The sequence below is a fragment of the Aspergillus japonicus genome, assembly GCF_003184785.1.
Source record: "Aspergillus japonicus CBS 114.51 unplaced genomic scaffold BO86scaffold_20, whole genome shotgun sequence".
NCBI classification, from domain to species: Eukaryota; Fungi; Ascomycota; class Eurotiomycetes; order Eurotiales; family Aspergillaceae; genus Aspergillus; species Aspergillus japonicus.
In genome coordinates this window covers 297,203-315,494 of record NW_020291657.1, presented here as the reverse complement: position 1 = coordinate 315,494, position 18,292 = coordinate 297,203, and the positions used below count along the sequence as shown (strand labels likewise).

Genomic DNA, 18,292 nt, shown 5'->3' with positions numbered 1-18,292 from the left:
GACCAACGCGCCGAACGCGTCTCCCATCAATACTGGTGGCTCGCCTGTGCATACTGGGCCAAGTCGAAAAGCGGTGGTGGCACATCAGTGGAACAAAAGAAAGAGCTTATATACCTATCATAGATCGAATATGTACAGTCGATTGCAGCCTACTGCTGTGTATGCACCACCACCTCGGTGGTTTTCAAGATGCCAATCTCCGTGCGATGCAAGCGCTGTTCATCCTCCTCGCGATTGCCACTGTGCGCGCTGTTCGAGTCTCCATCGGAACTTCCCTCCACCGTGATATTGTACATCGAATGGGGCGCTCGCGGCACCATCGACTTGAGCGTGACGTCGGCACTGCGTTGGCCATAATATTCGGGGTAGTAATTGCCGTATGCATTGCGTCGTCCGCTGGTTAAGTTGCGCGTGCTATCCAGCAGCGATTTGACCAAGGTCTTGAGACTAGGTAAGCATGCTGCGATGATAGCAACATTCAATTCCACGCTGTTTCCTGTTGTCAGTCTCAAGCCTCAGACGATCACCGAATGGCTTCGACATACCAGTTCCACACCATGAACGTATCATTCCTGCATATTGCGTGAGCAAAAAGGCGGCCCCATAATACTCCTAGACCGCCACTTACCGGTACACATCCGTCTCCTTGAGCACTTTGATCTGAGCGACAATTTTAATGACTCCAGCAACACAGGCTCTAAATTCAACCCAGATCAGTTCGGTCCCCACGTACGAAGAGCTTCGTCACGTACAAATATCCCAAGCTCAGCACCCCAATCAGTGACGCCTTGGTCCGTAGGTTGACCTGAATCTTGATGAACATCGGTACTGGTAGTGTGGCAAAGATGACGTCCGTCACGAGGTTGGTAACTGGAATGCGATCGGTGTGAGCCTCTGCGAATTAGGAAAGACGGTTGACAAGACACAGGGGAAAACGCACTGCTGTTCCACAGCCCGATGGCCGTGAAAGTACCAGAATCAAAACAGCGCGCATTGGCCCTCAGGCTATAATCCCAGGCCGCAGCCACAGGGATACACTCAAGGATCAGGGTCAAGGCACAGGCAATAGTGAAGGCGACCAGGAAGACTATGATGGTGAGAAACAGAGGTAAGGCTCAGGCGTGAGAGGCCGACAAACCAATCGATCCAACCAAGGCTTTTCGCAGCCAACTCTGCGCGAATCGTCGCAAGAAGACCGCCAGGGAGATCTTGACCAGGCTAAGACCAACCATGACAATGATGGAATGGAAATAGACCACTTTGGCCAGGTACCCAAGATCCTCATTGGAGATGTCTTTGTTGTAACGACCGACTCCATGCTGGGTTTCAACCACGAAGCAAACGAGGACTCCCACAGCGCAAAGCTTGCATGGGGGGGTACTGATTAGAACATGTCGATCTTCTCCATCATGAACCATGCCGATCAAGCCAGAGTCCACTTACCCACGCCCCGAGTATATTGTACTCCTCCGCATTGAACTTCCGCAGAACCAGTCCGCGCACATAGCACCGTAGCAGCACGATCAGCGTGGACAGGCCCGACAACGTCCCAACCACTGCCAAGATGGTCGGAGCGTGGGAGGAGCTGGCCCCCGATCGTGGCCAGAGGGGAACCGCCGTCATATCGACGAAGAAGAAGTCACTGAGCACAGTGACCGCAAGCCATGAGCAGCGGTGGTGAATTGATACATGGAGAAAGGAATACTTGGACGAGTGGCCTTGTTTTTCTTCCTCCCTGTGCAGTCTTGCACAGGAATCACAAGGGACGGTCGGCCGTTTACGAGGCGCAGCCAAGAACGACGTTTCTGCACGGTCCGGGCCTGAATTTCCGATCCTTCTCCGATCCCATACTCGTCAAATGTTACAACTTCGGAAGTTCCATCCACTTGGGGAACCAGGCCGGGAGGTCTGGAGCAGCATAGAAGGTGGGTGGCACTCAAGAGCTAAGCGAGTCATTCCGCCTCGGCTGTCCGGCCGATGGGCTCGAAAGGTCTGAAGACCCTCCTCAAATCTCCTCTTTGGCCAGGCTAGCAGGGATAATGCAGACTCTAGTGTCACTTTCTCATTTATTTTACTCACGCCACGCTCCAGAAGGCCCCCGACGCCGGTAATTATTGCTTCGCGTGGCGCTGCAGGGGCAACGTGGCAGGCATCCTGCAGGCACACTCTAGCGGTCAGCAATCCTACAAGGCTTGTCGACCAGAGACGGCATCTGGGTGAAATCTGGACCCCATGCAAGACATACACTTGGTTTTTGGGGTGGACGACGAGACGATCCGGACGATCACGGGAGGGTTCGACCGTGGAAGGGAGGGAAGATCGAACTCACAGGCCAGCAGTCGCACATTTCCCTGAATCTCGCACTCCACCGGACTCCATTTCGGACTCCATTTCGTATTCCTCTTCTCCTCCGGCCGGAGTCAATTGTCAAATCGGGGAAGACGGATGACAGCGGCTAAGAGCGTAGTGCGGCCGACGAAGTGGTGCTAACGGACCCACTAATAAGCACTAACTTAGATTAAAATATATTGATTATCAATCCTCGACAACCGGCGCCATCGCTTTCCCGCGCTCAAGGAACAATTGAGTGCTCATCCAGTCAGGGGTGGGAGGCAATCTGTCTCCCCGGGGCGCGGGCGGCGCAGAGACCCCTGTCCACGCTTGGCCACGTTCAGCCCGCCCTCAAGATGATAGATTTGCCACCACTATGACAGGTCAATCATCGAATCCGGGGAATAGGTTACTGCACAATCTCTCTTCTCAGTCGATAGCATCTTGGACAAGCAGACGAAGTCTCGAGTGGTAGAGACGAGCAGACGAAGCCTGTCCCCGAGGACACCGGCTGCTCTCGGAAACGAAAGACCCTTAGCGAACAAAGCAACCCCCCCCCCCCCCCCCTTTTCGGTTCGAAATCCGGCTAGAACTGTCTAAAATTGCATTGTATGGCAGGAACCATGCGTATGCTTCGCACTTTTAGTTGCCGACGGTGCAGCGACTAAGAGGTTGTCGTCCCAACTGGTGCCATTTGGAGAGCTTCTCTTAGGGCTATTCGCCCGGTTCCGACCTCCAGACCACCACATGGGCTGATTAGCTTCTTTTTCCCACGAGGCAGCAGCCTTTTCTTGGTCTTCTTGTCTTATCAGGGGCAAAGAAGAAGGACCCGGGACCCAGGAACAGGACTATATAGAGGTAGTGGGCGACCAGCTCTTCTGCGACTTCTCTGTCAGCCCGCTCAGTTCATTCCCGTCCGGTGACTGCTGCTATCATGAAGTTCTCCCTCCTGTCCACTGCGGCTGTGGCTGCTTTGGCTGCTTCGCCTGCCGCTGCCATCCTCGGCACCCCCGATGCCGTGGATAAGCTCTCCAGCAAAGCTCTGGCCACTAAGTTGGCCTATGAGGCCGCTCATGGCTCCAACTCGACCTGCAACATCAAAAATGCGGCAGTTCGTCGCGAGTGGTACGTTTTGACTCCCCGCGCTAAGCTTAAAAGCAATCTCCAAACTCATTCACATGAAACACCAGGTCCTCTTTGGCACCCGCCGATCGGAAGAAGTATACCGATGCGGTGCTGTGCTTGATGAGCAAGCCCCCAAAGTCCGATCCCAGCTTTGCTCCTGGTGCCCGTAACCGTTTCGATGATTTCGTCGCGGTGCACATCAACCAAACCTTGTGGATCCATGGCACAGTAAGGCGCCTTGCTTTCTCCAACTTAATTCTCTGGTAGCTAATCGGATGTAGGGTAACTTTCTCACCTGGCACCGGCTGTTCACCTGGGCCTACGAGACCGCTCTGCGCGACGAGTGTGGCTACGATGGGTACCAGCCCTACTGGGCCTGGAACAAATATGTGAACAACCCGATCAACTCGCCGCTCTTCGATGGCACCGAGTACAGTATGTCTGGTAACGGCGACTATGTCGCTCACAACGGCACCCCGGCCACTGCCTACACCACGCTTCCCCCGGGTGTGGGCGGCGGCTGTGTTACCAACGGTCCTTTCGCCAAGTAAGCCTTCTCTCATCTTCCCTAGCTCTATTTTCCAGTTGGTCCAATCCTAACAAGCCCACCTCCAGCATGACCGTCAACCTCGGCCCCGTCGACCCCACCCTGCAGATCCCCGGCCTGGTGGCCCAGAACGGCACCGGACTGGACTACAACCCGCGCTGTCTGCGCCGCGACATCTCGCCGGTGGCCGCGCAAGGCTGGACCAAGACCAGTGACGTGATGGATCTGATCCAGAACTGCGACGACATCTCGTGCTTCGAGTGGACCATGCAAGGGTTCTTCGAGGAAGGGTTCTTGGGCGTGCACACGGCCGGTCACTTCACCATCGGCGGTGACCCGGGAGGTGTATGTACCCTTCTCCTCTTCTCTCCCATTTATTGATGCACGCTAACCACCCACACCAACAGGACCTCTACGCCTCCCCCGGTGACCCGGCCTTCTACGTCCACCACGGCATGATCGACCGCGTCTTCTGGATCTGGCAGAACCTGAATCCGGCCAACCGCACCTACGTGGTCAAGGGCCCCGACTTCCTCGACGGGCTGATCCCCGGCCCCAACACCACCATCCACGACACCCTCTGGATGGGCAACCTCACCGCCTCGCGCGAGATCTATGATATCCTGGACACGACGGCTGGAACTCCCTTGTGTTATATCTATTTGTAGATTAGAATGTGACATTGCTCGTGTCTGGATCACGGGCGGTGACATGATAGAAATAATAGATTATTTGTTTCAAGATTACTTCGCTTCTGACTGTGGGCAGGTGGCTTTGCGGGTCAGCCACAGCAGCCACAGCAGGCACGGAACACGCGGCGAGGGGAAAGCGGCAGATCGTGGCAGAATGCTTACCGCGGTCATTTTATCTGCATGCCGGGGGACCAATCGAGACGCCCACGATCTGTGAAGGGATAGATGCAAGATGAGCAATGAGGTTGCTCTGTGAGGTTTCTACAAGCATAACTACTCAGCAACACTCTTTCTTCCTCTCATGCATGGTCACAATATTTACCCCTCAGCATAGCATTCCGGATCATGTCTCTTTACGGTCGCAATGGTCGGTTACCTGTGGACGCAATGAACGAACGCAACTCTATGAACAAGGAAATCTATTTTCATGCTAATGACATCAATCCGTGGTATATATGTACAACCCTCAACCGTACAGCTTCTTGATCTCGGCCACCACCGCATCGGTGACCTCCTTGGTGTTGGCCTTGCCGCCCAGATCGGCGGTCAGGACACCGGCCTCGCACACGTTCTCGACGGCGGTAAGCAGCTTCTGGGAGGCATCCGCCTCACCGAGCCACTCGAGCATCTCAGCGGCGGTCCAGAAGGTGGCGACCGGGTTGGCGATACCCTTGCCGGTGATGTCGAAGGCCGAGCCGTGGATGGGCTCGAACATGGAAGGGTTCTGACGGGTGGGGTCAAGGTTGGAGGTGGGGGCGATGCCGATGGAGCCCGCGAGCGCGGCGGCCAGGTCGGAGAGGATATCGGCGTGCTGTTTGGCCCGTTAGTTGCGGTAAGGATGGAGGAGAAAGGCTCAACTCACCAGGTTGGTGGCGACAATGGTGTCGATGGTCTCGGGCTTGAGGACCATGCGGGTGGTCATGGCGTCGACCAGCATCTTGTCGACGGTGACATCGGGGAAGTCCTTGGCGACGGCCTTGGCGACCTCATCCCAGAGGACCATGCCGTTGCGCTGGGCGTTGCTCTTGGTGACCACGGTCAGGAGCTTGCGGGGACGCTTCTGGGCGACCTCGAAGGCGAAGCGCATGATGCGCTCGACACCGACGCGGGAGAAGATGGCCGTCTCCGTGGCGACCTCCCAGGGCTTGCCCGTGTGGGAGCGACCGCCCTGGCCGGCGTACTCGCCCTCGCTGTTCTCGCGGATGATGACCCAGTCGAGGTCGCCGGTCTTGCAGTTGCGGAGCGGGGACTGGGTACCGCGGAAGACCTTGGTGGGGCGGACGTTGGCGTATTGCTGGAAGGGCTGGCAGATGGCCAGGCGGAGACCCCAGAGGGAGATGTGATCGGGGACGTCTGTGTAGTAGTAAATCATTAGATAACTTTCTATATGCGGGGAAGAAGGAAAGTCAATATACCGGGAGCGCCGACGGCACCGAAAAGAATGGCGTCGTGCTTCTTGAGGGAGTCAAGACCGCCATCGGGGATGTACTTTCCGGTCTTCTTGTAGGTGTCGGAGCTCCAGTCGTAATTGGTGAACTCCAGCTTGAAGGTCTTGAGGGTATCGGCCAGGGCGTTCAAGGCAGTAATACCGGCCTCAACGACCTCGGGGCCAATGCCATCGGCGGGGATGGAGGCGATGCTGTAGGACTTGAGGAGAGACATGGTGGCTGTGTGCGGGGTTCGTATGAGAGTGATGAGAGGAGAGAAGAAGCCGGTATCAGCGCGTCGATCGAGGTTTATATCGTCTCTCCAGCCCGGGTCTGTTGCCCCTCACCGAAGGACGGTTTCCCCTCCATGATCTCAGATGGGGGGTGGGGGAACCCGGACTTGTACTCCTCCGCGACTCGGGGCAAGACATGTCCGGTACCACGCGGATGATCGGGACGGGTTTGTATCTGGAGAAGGACGACGATCGATGCAGCCCTGTGGAGTAAAAATAGTGCGATAAATAGGTTACCATGCGAGAGGAGAGGTTGAGAGGCATTGCAAGGTTTGTGTGGAGTCGATTGACGGATTGAGTTGCGAAGAGGAACAGGTTCAGGTTGAGCCCGTGGCGGAAGAGTAATGTGAGTCCTGTACGGAGTTGTCAAAAGATGCAAACATCGCGCTGGCTTGACTTTGTCCGCCGGCGGCGAGTTTCTACGGTGGCAAGTAGGTAGATGACTATCCGGTATCGTCATTATGGAAAATCTTGGATGGAATTATAGTTCATTCCGTCAGAAGCAAAAGAAAGAGTTGGATGTGGTGCATGTTGTGAGCAGACACGCTCAGAAGAAGAGTGGGGGTAAAAAGGAACGGGAGCAAAAAGGCAATCCCCCGAACCAGAATCGAACTGGTGACTTTTCGGTTACAATTTCCATTACAGCCGAACGCCATGAACCAACTAGACCATCGGGGGTTGTTATTGAAACATTCTTCTCTAACACCAAATATATGGACCTTTGCACAAATCAAAAGTACAGCGAAGGATATCGCCGCGCCACTTCCCCCGCCCGATCCGCCCTCCGCCCCTCGGGCGATCCTGACTCCTCTGCCGACCCTACACTGCTCCTGCTGGGAAGACTGGCGGCGGAGATCCCCCGTGGCATCTCATACACGTTCGACGGCGGCACTTCCACCCCCGGTGGCACCCCCGGTGGTGACTTGACCACGGTCCGTTCACACTGGTACTGATCTTGTTTCGCTTCCCGCCACCGTTCGCGCTCCGCCCACCCGCTCAATGGCAACTGCGACCACTCCTGCATGCGTGCATTCTTGGGGCGCAGGTCGGCGGACTTGCGGGTGACCTGCACCACCATGCCTCCGTGAGAGGCATTGAGCTCGCGGATGGTGGTGAGGGCCTCGTACAACGCTTGCTCGGTATCGGCAAGCCGCTGCTCGATCTGATTAAGATACCCGAGTGGCAGTCCTCTGGTTCAGGTCAGCACCCGCTTGAGTAATTGCAGGATGAGCTTCCTTACCGTTTACCGCTTTCTGGGTAGACACACTTGGATGGATCGGGGGAGCATTGCGTGCAGACTGGACTGGGGGTCGGTTAGTTGAGCGCCCGGAGATCGAGCATGCACCGCACATCTATAGAGCGGAGTCACATACAGGGTGCGATCGCACTGGCACATGTCGGAGTTAGAAGGGTATTCCCATTGTCTACTTTCTGAGTCTCGCTCTTTCCGACCTACTGACCTTGCATTTCTTTTGCCTGCATGGCTCGCAGGCAATGGGGCTGAGGGCTTGTTCGGGATCTGATCTCATCAGCTTGCTTCTACTAGTAGCGGGAGATATATTTCTGATCCACTGACCTGACGGCATTCCGATCCTACTGGAACTCAGCGAGGGAAATTATAGAGAAACCAACAGCTCTTAGATTCACACAATGCCGACTTACACTGTCTGCATCATTGAGGCTGCAAATATCTCCTGCTCTACTATCATTCGACTCCTTGCCACCATCGACTCTCTACCAGGGCACCTCATCTGCCATGACGGATTACGGGTTGCAACTCGGCCCGGGGAAAGAAACCTCCGGCGGGGTTTTCCTTCCGGCGCTGCGGCGGTGCAAGGGAACCCGCTGTGCGGTTTCTGCCTGGTGTCTTCCGTGGTTGCCTGATCGAGGTGGGGTCAGTCATGTGATACATTGACTTGCTCCAAACCACACGTGACTGCATAACTGGTTAATCAGGCCACATAAGCCATTTATGCACCATGGTTATGCATATAGCATATCACAATCAAGCTTGGGTCGAAGACAAGCATCGACCATATACCTATACAGAAAGGTCCCTTTTGTAGAGCAGTAGAGATCATCACTCTACCTACCCAGTTTCCCTTTCACTTTCAGAACAGTGAATATCCCACAGTCTTAGTTCAGTATGGCTACCGCTCTCCTCATACCCACTATTATTGAGTACGGATGCCCCCCTCCAAATCAATATTCCTTCATCATTGCTCTTGTGACTCCAGATCCTTCTTCTTTCTGATCCAACCACTTTCTCGTAGCCATATCAAGAACAGCCTTCCTGTTTGGCTGCTATGCTGGTATATCTTAGTACTTACTAGCTTTGTGTGGATGAAAATATCCTCAGGCTGAGTCGTTAGATATACGCTTGTTCATGATGAGTAAGAAAATTAGTAGTAGTTTGGACCCCAGAACCCAATCCGTTTCTTTAGGATGTAGATAGTGAAGCCTTTGGGGCTGAAGGATGAGGTAACCGGTAAATTTCACTACTCCTACTACTACTCGTAATCATGAGAATTGCAAACGCTGGAACGACAGGTGATTGACTATGTTCCACCTGTGAGCTGGCTTCTCCTCTCCTCTCCTCTCTCATCCCTCATCCCTCATCCCTCATCCCCTTCTCTCTCATCTCTAGCCCTGTTCTGTCTTTACATCCTCATCCTCATCCTCATCCTCATCCTCATCCTCATCCTCACCCTCACCCTCGTCCTCATCTTCACCTTCGTCTTAGTCCCCAGACTTCTGTTGACTTTCAGTCGGTATACCGTGTCACCTTTAACCTCACTTTTATTCTCGTCACTGTTTCTAATTCCATCCTCATTTCAATCGTCGTCATTCCATCGTCATACTCCTCATCCTTCGTCTCTTAGCTTCTCTTTACATGTTATCGGTGTCTGTATCCTTATTTCATCACGACACAGCTTCCTATCATGTGTGAACACATACTCGAGGCACGGATCTGAAACTCCCGGCACATGCTCGGGGAGCCCTTACCTTGGGTCTCAATCAGACCAAGGATCATACTGTGCAGGCAGCCATGAGGCTCCGACAGCTCGGAACAACGCAGTCTGTGGTTTTCATCGCGCCTCCAGAAGTGCATTTGAATATTCTTGACGTCTGCGGCAAGCACCAAGACGAGGAGCTCGACTCCTCCGACGTTGTGTACTGGCTATTGCACCAGACCTGTGCCAGTGACAGGGATCTCGAGCCGCTATACAATGCGCAAGGCGTCGACTTCTGTCGCCGCATACAGGCCGCTGAAGACCACCCTCACTTCGTCAAGAACCAACTTCAGCGAAAGTACTACATGGGAATCCTGCAGCAGCCCGAGCAGCAGACTCTGGAGCAGCTTTACAAGCCGGCACCCACCGATGCGAGCGACGGAGACTCGAATTCGTCGAATGATCTCACATATTCGGGCCAAGCCGCCAACTTCATCGAAGTCCTGCGACAGCGACGCGCGGAAGGCAAGGGTGTTCATGACTCGACCATCAACAGTTCCGCGCTGGAAGAAGTCGAGCAGGAGCGAGAGGTTGCGTACGAGGTCGAAGAAGAGCGCGAGGTCGAGCGCCCTAAGTTGTTGAAGCCGTACACGTATCCCGGCCTGCATCGAAGCCTATCGCAGTTTGCGGAGACTGGTTCCCTCGCGGGTGTGGGGTATGTGCCTGCGGAGAGTATGGTGTTTGAAACTGAACTCGGTGGCAAGTACAGAGGCAAGGTGGATTTGAGCCTGCCACATCTATACGTGTCGGTGGAGTTCACCAAGACGGTCAAGCTGAAGCCGGGAGAGAAGATGGATGAGCTGACGGTGATTTACTCATGACTACTGATCGGAACTATGTACGTACGTGCTAACGGATTCCCTCAGCGCCCGGTAAATTGGCTTCTTTGCAACATCAGAACCGAAATCGCCATTGTAGTCACTCCCGAAGAAGCCGAGGACCTAATCCCGATTCTCCGCAACGAGGCAGCACCCTCGAGCACCTCATGACCTACGCGGCGCCGGTCACCAAGCGTATGCAGCACTTCAGCAACCTGGACTACTACACCGTCCCCCCTCTTCCAGTCGCGAAATATGTGCCCGCATTCCTGGCATTCGAGGTCGACATTTTCGCTGGAAGACTCTATTTCGGCCCACGTGAGTACGAAGAGATTCTGGACCGCCTGGCCCTAGAATGGGACGATGCGGCTGGCAGTGCGGTGACTCCTGCGGAAGGGTCCTCCCTCAGCATGGTCTTTCTGCAAGAATGGCTGGCATTGAGACGGCAGGGCCAGGATATCTCTCACACGCCGATGGGATACGTTTGTCAAGGCCGGATGCTGCGTCCCGACCACCCGTTCTTCGTGCAGTCGGATACCCGCCAGACCACAGACAGTATTTTCCATTCTTCCGGGAAGAATGTGAGTGCTGAGGAACAAGAAGAGTATTGGGATAGCGACGAGGGAGAGGAGGATGAGGCGGAACAATCCGATCTGGATGTGGAGGATGATGAGGACTTTGAAGAGGAGATTTAGGGTGCTGCAAGGGTGCTGGCAGGAGGATTGGAGAGTGGGACGAGTTTGGTGTTGAGCTTTCGTGAGCTGGTGTACTGGGAGGTGGTGATATGCTGTCTATTACAGTACATTCTCGGGTCAGTTATCTGCACTGGCAAGTATCCCAGTTGTTGGGATGCTGCTTGAATAAGATGCCTGCTGCATATTTAGACCAAGGTGGTTGAGAATTGGATGTTGGTGAAGAAAGTTCATAAGACAAAGGAATTCAGTGATGCGTCTGCAATGGTTTTTTTTTCCCAATAGAAAAGCTTAAGTCACTTTAGTTACTGCTTACTACAGTACTAGGTAGTATGCAATAACCACATCGCTGTCCCCTCGGCCTCTGCCCTAGCTTACTAGCTTACCCTACCCGTCTGAGAGAGATACTAGGTGTAGGCTGTACTGTACTGTACTGGACAGTGATTACTTGTGACAAAACCATTTATCGATCTTTCCCAGGCGGTTCTTACGGCTTGCACGTGCTGACTGTGTGTGGCTGTGCTGGCTTGACATGTCAATCGGTCAGCCTGCCCAAGTCAGCCTTGCCAGCAGCCTTGCCAGCAGCCTTGCCAGCAGCCTTGCCCTACGTCTTTAATATTCTCCTACAGTACTGTACTCTCCCTCCGTCACCCAAAGTCCCTTCATGATCCACTTCATAAACAGAACATAGGGTACTGTACATGACACGTCCACTTGTGAGACCAGAAAGCACACGAGTAATACAGTAAACCAGGTACAAAGGCATTTTTTCCCATCTGCTAACCCTATAAACAGCTTCCGTAACGGAACACCCTTGCTTCTTAATCCGCGTCCGCCATGCTCACATCACTATCGTCGTCCGCGGCACGGAATGCATCGCGTGCCACCAAAGCACTGTAAGTCCGGTGTTGAAGCTGTCCAACGCGACGCGTCCGCTCCGGGGACCAGTGCGCGCCGACGAGGCTGTGGATCAGGACCACCGCGCCCCGCAAGCGGAAACACGCCTCTATGATCAGCCCCAGCCACGGCTGGAGCTCCTCCACGGGGGCCGGGTCCATCAGAAGGACCTCACGTCCTCCGCAGATCTCCACCAGAGCATGCAGGCCCCCGGGAAATCCTTCCGTCATGTGTTCGCGATGGACTTCCACTTCCAGCAGGTCAAGCAGATTTAATCGCGATTGTAGGGTCCGGTAGACCTGTGCGGCGCGCTCGGTCCCAGGGTGGAAGGGGAAGGTGGTGCTCTCGCGCGGGAGGCCGAAGTAGGTCCAGTCGGCCTGCCAGAGGTTGTTGAACAGGGCAGCGGCAGGAGGAGGACGTCCGTAGACGAGGCTGGGATTGCTTTGGGGGAACAGTGGGTGTAAAACCGGTCGGATCTGGGCAGGATCATCGAATGAGTATGGATCTTTGCTTGAGAAGAGAGGTAGGGAGTCAACGAGCTTGCAGGAGGCATAGAAGAGAAACGGTGAGGGATAAGGAAGTGACGGTGCTAGATAGACACACCTCTTCTTCGCCTGCATGAGCATCTGTAGGTCTCACGCCATGCGTGAGAGTCACAGGATAAAAGGCAGAGTGGTTGCTTCCATGGCTCATCGTGCCCTTGGTGTGGGTGCTTGTGGTCTGGGTTCGGAGCACGATTTTGCCTGGATTTAAAATGTGATCGGCTTGGGATGGAAGAGTGTCAACTTAAGCACGACAAGGAATCTCTGGAGGTTTATGGAGGTCCCTTCTTATATATCCATCTTCGTTCACCTCTGTCCATTCTGTCGACCTCTGTTCATCTGTTTAGGTATGCACAGCAATGGAAAAGGGAAAAGACCTCCCAGTCTGTTCTGCTGCAGAGCAGCAATTTCCTGTACCCTCTTTGGCGACTGCTACCATTCGCTATGACTCCTATGTTGCGCCTGCGAGTGCGAATGTGTAAATGAACGGCTAGGTCTTACTACCTTAGTCCTGACATGCATAAAAAAGGTGGCCATTGAAAAGTATCGATCAACCAGTATCAAAGGCGACGACCTCCGTTGACGAGGAAAGCGACGTGTCTTGCCATCAAGCTGAAAACAGAATGGTTCAGGAACAATCCGAGCTTTCTGTACGCTAACCTACGTACTAAGGCAGGATCTAAGCAGGAAACGTGTTACTATGCATTTTAAGCCTCGAGGGAAAGGTGGGGAGGAGGCCGAAACGGGGCGAGTTGGGTAGAGATAGGAAGGGATAGAAAGAGGTAGGAGGAGGTAGGAGGAGGTAGGAGGAGGTAGGAGGAGGTAGGAGGAGGTAGGAGGAGGTGGGAGGAGGTAGGAGGAGGTAGGAGGAGGCAGAAAAGGATAGATATCAAGCTCTTCCTGGCTAGTATTCGATGCTATGCCTGTCGATCTGTTTCACACAGATGATCATAAATACAGTATTGCACAGTACCTCGGTGGCTGGTATGGCTCTACTAATGGCGTAGGCTACCCATAAACAGACCACAGTCGTGCTATGTGGCTGTGATGCTTTCAAACCATGGATGGGTCTCTAATCCCGACGTATCCAGAATTTCCAGAAGAGCTACGACAGATAGAGGGAGGGAGAGGAAGATCACGGAGAACTGCGTAACCTCGTACTCACGAATGGAAAGTTATCGGACCAGCTCCTTACCAGCTCCGCTGCCTGTGAAAACGAAGAGCTGTCGCCAGTTGGCCACGCTGCCACCGATGGCCATGGCTTGTGGACGGTCAGTTCCAGGCCGAAAATCGAATGTCAAGTGTCAGATTCAGGGGCAACGTGATTGTGATTGGCACGAATCTTGCCACTAGATATCGTACTAGTAAGGCTGGGGCAGAATAGCCCATCAGAGCCCATGGCATTGCAACAATGAGGTGGAATCTGACAAGCGGTTAGGTACTTAAGGTACTGTACTGTCCGTATGAGTGATTGATCATTGATGCCTAACCTGGAGCGACGAGGAGGACTGAACCCACCTGGGTATGGCTGGCGGTGGTAGACTAATCACCAGCCTGTTTTCATTCAGCTGGAAACGTAGTTTGAATGGTGTTATCTACCTCTATTTTGCTGTTTCCTTGACTACCTCCGTAAGCCCTGGCTGCTTACTTGACCTTACTGACCCTACCCCGACTGATGAGAGACAGCGTCCGATGTGGTGTAACGTGAAGTCGAGACTAAGACTGACGGGGAAGAGAGCCCGGGCCCTGAGTCCCTGCTGTTTTTGCACCCCTGACTCCTAGTTAGTAGACTGGTAGAACAATCTCGCCTGTGAAGTGACACAAAATTGGCCCAGGTGGTTGAGAATAATGTGGATAAGTCTATCAGGCCTGGCTGCAGCTTGTCATCTCCCAGCACGAGCTACTTAATCTGTTGTCCAGAATAAATGCACGTGTATGTGCACCCCTCACATCAAGTGAGTCAAGCGGTAGGCTTGATGGTCTACCTGCCTGGACAACTGATAGTTGGGCAGCCTACAACTTAGTCTACAGATTAGTCTAGGCCTGCGTTGTCTCCTCCACAGGTCCATGGCTGGATTCCAGAGACTTGTGCGTTGGAACTGGATTAAAGTAGACTTGTTGAAAGGTACTGTACCTTGCTGTGTAACAGAGATTCTGCGCCCTGCGGAGCAAATGCACACAATTACATATGGTGGCATGTCCTTATAATTTTCTGCGTACTTTGTTCTTGGGTATGATCTACTCCTTCGCTTCCTAGACTCGCCCGCCGCTGGTTGCGACGCGACGGCTGTGTGGCTGTAGGCACTGCGCTAGGTCGCGTATGCGGTCAGCAAACTGGCAGTGATCAGTAATCACGTGGTTTTCTTGGGTTTTGGGGGAAAATACCTCAAGAGTGAGTAGTTATCTTTTGTCGGCATACAGGATTTGCCGAACCGCTCTCCGCGCTTTGCATTCATTTCCCCAGTTTATCTGGGGCTGCCAAAAACATACAACAGAAGGGATTCGCTGGTGGTCACCCACCCAACTACTAACCTCCCGGCGTGTGGCTTAAGTACGGCTGAGCGGACGGGAAGCCCTGTTTTCCACACCCTGTGGTCGTATGTATTGTCTTTTAGAAGGGAAGAGCTTATATTGCCATGGTTTTCAATCCAAAGCAAATACCATGTACAGCACATCTGCCTATATAGTTTGATGACTACATGCTGTACTGTAAGGATGAGTGTAGAACTGCATCTGCAGATGACAGCCGGGTGCTAATTCTCGGTCTAGCAAATGTGATTAGGATATATATCTGGGAAACCGCAACGAGCACAAAGCCAGAAAGCATGAACCCAGTCGGGCAAGTAAAATCGCTTGATGATAGAGAGAAGTGAGATATGGCAATTGAAATGCGTCAGTCAAGAAGGGATCTCCCTTGGCCAGTCAGAAAGACGGCCGGCGTCCCTAGAGACAGATCACGTGACTCGAGATATCTACACGCAGAGAATCTCCAACTACTCAACCACCAGGAATGAAGAACTCGTTCCAAACCGCACATGCCCGAGATTTATCTCATTGCTTGCAAAGATGATACGGAATCTGAAGCCTGCATACGATGGGTGACAAGCATCGAGGTGCAGTACAGTACAATATACCGCGGCCTAGAATCCCCACACCTAAGCCGATCCGGTCACATTATCGATCTTGGTAAGAGGCAGCCTCCATGTCTTCCATGTACATACAGTATATGCTTGAGATAATCCCTCCTTAGTACCCATCAATCCCCACTCAGATCAGTCCCACCCCCGAAGTGTCCCCGAACCGTGGCCTTGGTGTTCGATCCCACGCCAACCACCGGAAACAACCGTCCCAATGACCCACCGCGGGGCGAGACACTGCTTACTGGTCTGCTGTTCAAGGTATAGAAAATTGTATTTTGGTCGAAATCGACCCCACAGCCGATGATATCCCCCACTTCAACCTGAAAAGACCCTGTTGGGGATGATCTTGGTGGTGGCTGCTTCTGCCGCCGTGCTTGCTGGTGGGATTGGGAAGAAGAGTTGGCGTAGACAATCCAGACAGGGGCCTGTGCTGGTGGAGTCATTCTTTTGTCGGGGTAGACGGCACTTTCCAGGGACGCGTAGCGACTGCAGTACCCAATGCTAATGAGTCTGTTACATTGTATTGTCAGATGAGGTTCAATATCTCGATTGCTCGGGAAGAGAGGTTTGAAAAAGACAGAACGGGGAGAGGAAGAGAGCTCGAGGCGCTCGATTGCCTGGGCACTGCACTTACGGAAATTCCTCTGAACTCTCCAGCATCTTGATCTCGTAGTAATAGCTACGGAGACCTGCAGGAACCGGGTGATCTGCCCTCACCAGGCGGCAAATGACGGGATTTGTGGCTGAGGCTGGATGTGCAGAGGCGCTCGTGGAAATTTCCACTCCACTGTCTCCAACCTGGATCTCGCCATGCTTATCATTCACGTTCCAACGTGTCGGAGGGGAGCCGCGAGCCGTCGGCTTGAATTTGGCATGGTATGCCATGAGGAAGTGGGTGGTACTGCGGGGTGACAGCAGACGCAACGTCCGCTCGCGTTTCTCTTGAATCGCGAGGGCGAGCACATCCCAGCCGTGCTCATCGTCCGGTTGATCTGGATGTTGGTCAAGCAGCAACTCAATCAGCTCCACCGCATCCTGGATCACCGCGTAGTCGAGAAGATCAGGCCCGGGCTTCAGGTTGGGAACCTGTTGGATGATGGTACACAGGGTTGGCACAAACGAAGCTTTCTGGTCTGCGTTTGTCGTCATCTGCCAGCCCTCGAACGCCAGATCCAGAATCGAGTGCCGGTCTTCCGTTAGGGCTTCCGGACTAGGATCGTGCTCGAGGAGGAACTTGACAAGATCTGCGGCCCCGTGAGCCGCCGCCAGATGCAGAGGGGTCGCTCCTTGCTGGTTGCGCTTTGCGCACATGCGGGGGCCGTTGCCGTGCTCAATGAGTGTCTTTGCGGCAATCGCATTCCCGTTGGTGGCGGCGCGATGGAGGAGGGTATTATGAGAAAGACTCGGGGTGTACAGAACCTCTTCGAGGTCCCCCTCAGTCCCAAGTGTACGGAGCAGGTAATTGAGGATGTCGTTGGCATTCTCATCCACGGCCTGAAAGACCGGATCACGGCCCAGCTTATCCTGGGTGCGGAGAGTGGCCTTCGCATCGACGAGCAATCTTACCAGGGACAGGTTGCATGTTCTAATTGCTGCGTGGAGTGCGGTCTGCCCGAATACATTCTCGGTATCGTTTACATCGGCCCCCGCATCAATCAAAAGCGTCGCGGCCTCAATATTCGCCAACTGAATTGCGGTATACAACGGGGCACGGCTGTCTTTATCCTGTGCGTCGAAATTGGCGCCGGCTCCCAAGAGGGCCCCGATGATCGAGACAGAGTCTGGAGCAGCAGGGGCATCATGCAAAGGCGTTCGCCCCAGTTTATCCGGTTGATTAACATCAGCTTGATGGGACAACAGGAGCTCGACCATCTCCCAGGCTCCTTGCTTGAGAAGAACCGCCTGGTGGAGACATGTTCGGCCATCTTCTTTATGCTCTCCTGCGGCGTTGATGTCAGCCCCTTGACGAAGAATCCGCTCGCACAGATCCTGATTGCTGGTCTGAACTGCGAATTGCAAGCATGTCCGGCCTTCCTTGTCAGCCACGTCGGGATCTGCTTTGTTCTTCAGCAGATACTCGATCTTTTCCATCTGTGGTGGAGAGCTGCCGAAGAGCATCAGAAGGGGTGTGGTGCCATTCTGATTCTTGAGATTAATGCTTGCGCTTCGCTCGATGAGAACCTCCATCACCCTCTTTCCCCCATCCAACAAGCAGCAGAGATGGAGTGGACTGTTCCCTTGCTGGTTTGGAATGTTGGGATCTGTACCCTGATCGAGATAGTGCTCGACCAGTCCCACCAGCCCATATGCCGCCGCAATATGGATCGGGTGGTCCTGCCGGCCAAAGGGCAAGGGATGGTGGGACAGATCCTGCCAGTATTGTCGAGCCAATGATCTGGTCTTCAGGAAATGCTGGGCCAAGCGGTAGATAGTGTTGAATTGTTCCTGGACCTCGACTGGCCGAACCCACGTGTGCCAATACTCCTCTGCCATTCGGACATGGTAGGTCCAGTACCGCAGCTCATACCTGGGGATCTGGTCCTGATACTCTCGCAGGCTATCGGGTCTTGTCCGGTCAGCCCTGTTTTCAGTTACATTGCATGGCCCATCTTCCAGCCTCATATACTGACTTTGAAAGGTCGGGGAGTTCAGATGACGCAGTAAGACCTCACTCATCTGCAAGTGTCCAAACATGGGTCCTGCCAGGTGAGAGGATATGACGAGCTTCACCTTCTGGCAGACGTGGCAGCGAGACTCAGGATGAAAGTGATGTG

The 18,292-nt window shown here is 53.8% G+C and overlaps 6 protein-coding genes and 1 non-coding gene across 7 annotated transcripts; 2 read left to right on the top strand and 5 right to left on the bottom strand.

Moving 5' to 3' along the window:
- Nucleotides 1-118: 118 nt before the first annotated feature.
- On the bottom strand, nt 119-1,685 carry BO86DRAFT_388877 (oxidoreductase). The gene is made up of 7 exons (XM_025671971.1): nt 1,444-1,685; nt 1,139-1,364; nt 941-1,087; nt 753-870; nt 629-697; nt 546-572; nt 119-489 (listed from the first exon to the last, which is right to left on the bottom strand). The coding sequence occupies exons 1-7, from the start codon at nt 1,621-1,623 to the stop codon at nt 150-152; spliced, it is 1,107 nt and encodes a 368-aa protein (XP_025528313.1). The 5' UTR covers nt 1,624-1,685; the 3' UTR covers nt 119-149.
- Nucleotides 1,686-2,925: 1,240 nt separating this feature from the next.
- On the top strand, nt 2,926-4,712 carry BO86DRAFT_455912 (tyrosinase family protein). The gene is made up of 5 exons (XM_025677139.1): nt 2,926-3,456; nt 3,522-3,684; nt 3,738-4,003; nt 4,072-4,348; nt 4,411-4,712. The coding sequence occupies exons 1-5, from the start codon at nt 3,266-3,268 to the stop codon at nt 4,669-4,671; spliced, it is 1,158 nt and encodes a 385-aa protein (XP_025528312.1). The 5' UTR covers nt 2,926-3,265; the 3' UTR covers nt 4,672-4,712.
- Nucleotides 4,713-5,161: 449 nt separating this feature from the next.
- On the bottom strand, nt 5,162-6,357 carry BO86DRAFT_311612 (putative tartrate dehydrogenase; the record flags this gene model as incomplete). Its single annotated transcript, XM_025667912.1, has 3 exons — nt 5,162-5,506; nt 5,558-6,048; nt 6,111-6,357. 3 exons carry the CDS (start codon nt 6,355-6,357, stop codon nt 5,162-5,164), a joined length of 1,083 nt encoding a protein of 360 aa, XP_025528311.1.
- Nucleotides 6,358-7,007: 650 nt separating this feature from the next.
- BO86DRAFT_t112 lies at nt 7,008-7,093 on the bottom strand. The gene has a single exon. It is a non-coding gene; the product is annotated as a tRNA-Tyr (tRNA).
- Nucleotides 7,094-7,145: 52 nt separating this feature from the next.
- Nucleotides 7,146-8,411, bottom strand: BO86DRAFT_409455 (Zn(II)2Cys6 transcription factor domain-containing protein; the record flags this gene model as incomplete). The annotated part of the gene is made up of 5 exons (XM_025674414.1): nt 7,992-8,411; nt 7,876-7,934; nt 7,789-7,802; nt 7,656-7,718; nt 7,146-7,605 (listed from the first exon to the last, which is right to left on the bottom strand). The coding sequence occupies exons 1-5, from the start codon at nt 7,999-8,001 to the stop codon at nt 7,146-7,148; spliced, it is 606 nt and encodes a 201-aa protein (XP_025528310.1). The 5' UTR covers nt 8,002-8,411.
- A 1,053-nt stretch (nt 8,412-9,464) lies between these two features.
- Nucleotides 9,465-10,942, top strand: BO86DRAFT_378826 (uncharacterized protein; the record flags this gene model as incomplete). Its single annotated transcript, XM_025670645.1, has 2 exons — nt 9,465-10,235; nt 10,328-10,942. 2 exons carry the CDS (start codon nt 9,465-9,467, stop codon nt 10,940-10,942), a joined length of 1,386 nt encoding a protein of 461 aa, XP_025528309.1.
- Nucleotides 10,943-11,760: 818 nt separating this feature from the next.
- BO86DRAFT_399055 (uncharacterized protein) lies at nt 11,761-12,456 on the bottom strand (the record flags this gene model as incomplete). The annotated part of the gene is made up of 1 exon (XM_025673592.1): nt 11,761-12,456. The coding sequence occupies one exon, from the start codon at nt 12,454-12,456 to the stop codon at nt 11,761-11,763; it is 696 nt and encodes a 231-aa protein (XP_025528308.1).
- Nucleotides 12,457-18,292: the final 5,836 nt, after the last annotated feature.

Coding starts and splice junctions, on each gene's coding strand:
- BO86DRAFT_388877 (XM_025671971.1), bottom strand. CDS start 1,623: ATGACGGCGGTTCCCCTCTGGCCACGATCGGGGGCCAGCTCCTCCCAC. Junction 698..752: donor GTGCTGAGCTTGGGATATTT/GTACGTGACGAA, acceptor GGTTGAATTTAG/AGCCTGTGTTGCTGGAGTCA. Junction 490..545: donor ACGTTCATGGTGTGGAACTG/GTATGTCGAAGC, acceptor AACAGGAAACAG/CGTGGAATTGAATGTTGCTA.
- BO86DRAFT_455912 (XM_025677139.1), top strand. CDS start 3,266: ATGAAGTTCTCCCTCCTGTCCACTGCGGCTGTGGCTGCTTTGGCTGCT. Junction 3,685..3,737: donor CCTTGTGGATCCATGGCACA/GTAAGGCGCCTT, acceptor AATCGGATGTAG/GGTAACTTTCTCACCTGGCA. Junction 4,349..4,410: donor TCGGCGGTGACCCGGGAGGT/GTATGTACCCTT, acceptor CCACACCAACAG/GACCTCTACGCCTCCCCCGG.